A 4,405-nucleotide genomic window follows, 5' to 3' on the forward strand; every position below is an offset into this window, starting at 1 on the left:
CAGAAGATAACGGAAAAAACACAGATTTTAAGTCAGGATTTTTTTTAAGTATAAATTTGCTAAACTTTGGGACAATATGTGCTGATAAAGAGTACTGATTTTTCACGATACATGTTTAGGCCAGAATGATTTGACATTTAAATATGACTTCCCCCCACCCCCCCCCAAAAAAAAAAAAATTTTTCAAAATTAGTTTTGGCCTTTTAAATGGTTGTGACATGTTAGAAATTATTGTAGTATTATCTCTGACTCGTCTTTCATGTGATTAAAATGAGATCTAAGGCGCCTCCGGTTCATTCTGACAGCAGCTGTCTAAACTGGTCCGATCCAAGATGGCCGCCCTCTAGGCACGTCAGCCTCGCTGCCGACAGCGTCCAATTAGGCGTCTACGTATATAATGTCACTGCTACAACATATCCCATAAGTCTGGGATATATCTGCTCGTCTGGTGACCATGGTTGATCACTACTTTCCCAAGGTGCATTGTGGGAAATTTTAGTCCACTACTTTTAGACGTTCGGCACTCATCTAATATGGCGTAACCCCTATATAGTGTTTAGGGCGGATGGTTGGACACAGCCATGGAGTCAGACATGGATTTGCTCGTGAAGAGGGAAAAACCCAACAGGATCTGGACTTTTGGTCAAACAGAGCACAGCTGGTTTGTGACTTCCACATCTGGATCTCTGAGTAACAAACAGAAAACCGTGTTCCTGTTCAGAATAGATCCACAGTCACTCTTTTGTTATAGACTCTGGTGTTAAACCATCACCTCTGCTAAAGGTAGAATCCACACACGCTCTGATAAAGGAGACCTCTGGTAACGGAGCTCCTAACTCTCATCATCTGTTCTTAGACTTAGACTTTTATTTTTAAATTTCATTTAAAAGAGCTCTAGACAATTTCATTTTTTAAAGTGCAGCCTTGAAAACAGTAATAAATACATAAAAAATAGCAATATAAACATATGACTGTATATTTATAGTTCTGATTTTTTAATTTAATTTATTTTTTTGTCTCGTCAGCCTCCTCAGCGTGCTGTCAGACCATCTGAACGCTGAAATCGCTGCTGGAACCATCTCCTCCAAGCAGGATGCCATGGATTACATCACATGGACCTACTTCTTCAGACGGCTGGTGATGAACCCCAGGTTAGTGGCGGCTGCTCACTGAGGCCACTATAACCAGTGGCCAACATGTCCGCTGCCCAGACCAGAGCATGGGAGCAGAGCGGAGAGGAAGAAATATGGTGGAGCGCAGAGCGGCTTTCTATTCAAAGGTCGGAGCTCTGCTCCAGTTTGCTCCGGCTTTATTTGAATTCATGTTTGCATTAAACCTAGACCTATGCCTGTGCTGTAGTCTGTGCCCATAGTGTCTGACAGACTGTTTCAACTTTAGCACGGAATCGCCCAGACGAGGATTGCAAATTGTGCGATAAAAAGTACAGGAAAATTAAGGTGCTAGTAAGAAGAAGAGAGCAGCCTCAAGAGGCGGGATTCCCTGAAAAGTATCCAATCACTGGCAAGTTGCTCTGTCCGGTGGGTAACGCCTTCAAAGTGGCGAAAGTTGTCAGAAGCGCACAGAAGTGGGTCCAAACACGGCAGGATCTACATTTAAAATCAAACTACGAGCGCAGAGAATGAAGTCATCTGGACCTCATAGAGCAATGAAAATGAAGTTTACATCCTTGTGTTTGAAATAAAACTGCTCAGATGAGTATTTATTACACGTGTGGACTTTAGGCTGAAATCTGACGCAATACTTCCACAACTATAATATTACCATACCATACCATACCAGCTTTATTTATAAAGCACTTTAAAACAACCACAGTTGATACAAAGTGCTGTACAGTTTAAGAACACAACATAATAAAAATAATTTAAAAACAGTTTAAAAGCAAAAAAAAATTGAATGAAGGATGAAAATTGAATATTGAAACAGATAAACATATGGCCTAAAGAAAACATTAATGGAATCAGAAGAATGACTCATAGAAGAATCATTGAATGCTTATTAATTATCAGTCAGTCTGGTGTTGATATATTTCTGTCTTAGTCTTTCACTCGTCTCATTTATTTCTTTTCATGTTTTTATTTATAGCAGCCATCTTCAGTCTTCCTGTTTTCCTTTGGATAAGCAAAGGAAAACAGGAAGACATTGGTGAGACATCTAAAAACAAACAGTTCAAATTTAAAATCACTTCTAAAACAAAGGAGGGCAGCATAAAGAGGATCAAACATTAAGTGTTTATATTCTGGAGAAGCTGGAGGTGATGGAGGCTGAACTGGGAGGCAGAGAACATCCCAGTGATCCAGGCTGCAGATCAGCAGCTTCCAGCTGAGCAGAGCTTCTCCTGGACTGACCACCATTTCCATCCACCATCATCCATCCATCCATCAATCCATCCATCCTCGATCCATCCATCATCCATCCATCCATCCATCCATCCATCCATCCATCCATCCATCCATCCATCCATCCATCCATCCTTCAAACATCCATCCATCCATCCATCCTTCATCCATCCATCCATCCTTCAAACATCCATCCATCCATCCATCCTTCATCCATCCATCCTTTATCCATCCATCCATCCTTCATCCTTTATCCATCCATCCTTCATCCATCCATCCATCCATCCATCCATCCATCCATCCATCCATCCATCCATCCATCCATCCATCCATCCATCCAACCATCCATCCATCCTCATGTTTGTTCTTAGCTTCTCTGCCAGGAAGATGCAGAAACTTCTCTCCTAATCTGTTTCCATTTCAGGTGTTAATGAATAACGTTTTAGGCATCAGCGTGTTCTGCATATAAACAGGTTTGCTCCTGTTGCAGCTGGTTAGTAGATCAGCTTTGCACAGCTATCCAGTGTGGACGCTTTTATAAACAAACATTTTAAAGATCGGCCCAGAATCTTTCTTGATTTAAACAAACTTAGACAATTTAGTTCCTGTTAGAGGGGCCAGTTTTCACAGCAATCTATTGAATAACATTATTGGACATTAAAAACACGTCTAAAACAAAGTCCTCCTTTAAGAATGAAACATTTAGTCTTTAAATTAGTCCTCTATATGAGGAAACTCCCCATCTTCTCCCTCCTAAGGCAATAAATCACCCATGCTTTCAGCTTTAATGGCCCCTGCACAGAGAGCACAGCGGTGCGGCCCCAGGGGAATCATTAACTGCTGATGCCCTGCTCCATCAGGAGCCTGGTGGCAATAATGCTAATGGCTACGTCTTCATCAGACGGGCGCTGGGAAATCTGGGTGGTGATAAACACGTTCCGTCCTCAGAGGTGTTCGCTGTTAACATGGAAGATAAAGTTTTCATCACTGAAGCCGGTCAGCTGCTGCCAGCCGCCTGTGGCTATGGCTCCAAGAAGCTGCTTTCACTTGTTTAACAGTTGGTCCAAAGCAGCTTCAGTCGATGTGCCATAAACAGCCGAATTATCCTCAGCTTTTTGTATTCATTGTCAGTTTTTATGTCTTTGTTTGGTTAAAACAACAGGATTAAAGGTTACCGTCTGGTAAACTGTCGATCGTAAGATGGACATCTTTAGGAACAACCCTGATCCGACCAAAGGTATAAGATGAGCTTCATAACGTTCAGTGTTTATCGTTTGCTGAGAGTTAACCAAAGCTCTGGAAGATTTAAGCTTTATTTCAGACAACCTGAACCATAGAAACGGTACAAACAGAGTAGTCGCTAAAGAGCAATAGATTAAGCAGGGCGTACAATGTACGATTTTTTGCCCTTTTAGGACCGATTCTCCAGTTGTGTGAGAATTTTTCCTTCAAGCAGACTTTCAGCCTGATGTTGCATGGTGTAGCTGTACAGGGGGTAACAAGAGGCAATCAGCCTCTAACCACCACCTCCCCATCAAGAATCGTAAGGTCGGGAGAAAATCAGACATGGTTGAAATTCAGTCGGCCGTCGTAAGGTGATCGTGGGTAAATCGATTCCTCTTCTTCTTCTTCTTCTTCCTCTCAGATGTAAACCCAGCAGCATGGCGGGGGGGGCAATGAGTGAAATGGAGTTCTTTCTGTCAAACTGTCAGACCGTAGTAGCCACGTTAGCTCAGCCATGTCTTTGTCCAAATACGTCGTCTCCTTTTCTTTTTAGGGCTTTCAGCACAAAATTGCCCAAATATCCAAGGCAGCGCGTTTCACTCTAGTGAGCTTCCTGTTCCTCTGCTACTGGTTTGGCTTCCTGATAGACGAGTCCGAGTAGCGCCATCTCACTGCGGCGCTGAGTCCCACCTGGTTTTTAGACATACAGTGTGAGCAGGTAGATCGCATCAGAGCGTCGGGTCGCACAGTGCGAAAACAAACATGAGCTGTAGAGCTGCTGTTGGTGCAACGATTAAAAATATGGCCCAGTGTACGGCCGGCTT

General features: G+C 42.7%; 1 protein-coding gene across 1 annotated transcript in view; it reads left to right on the plus strand.

The window, feature by feature from the left end:
* ascc3 (activating signal cointegrator 1 complex subunit 3) overlaps positions 1–4,405 on the plus strand; it is a 202,540-nt gene that overhangs the window by 183,084 nt on the left and 15,051 nt on the right. The window contains exon 34 of the mRNA XM_015391552.1: positions 1,026–1,151. Within this exon, the coding sequence (XP_015247038.1) occupies positions 1,026–1,151 (126 nt within the window). The remainder of the gene's footprint in view (positions 1–1,025; positions 1,152–4,405) is intronic.

Source organism: Cyprinodon variegatus, unplaced genomic scaffold, assembly GCF_000732505.1.
Source record: "Cyprinodon variegatus isolate N-32 unplaced genomic scaffold, C_variegatus-1.0 Scaffold547, whole genome shotgun sequence".
NCBI classification, from domain to species: domain Eukaryota; kingdom Metazoa; phylum Chordata; class Actinopteri; order Cyprinodontiformes; family Cyprinodontidae; genus Cyprinodon; species Cyprinodon variegatus.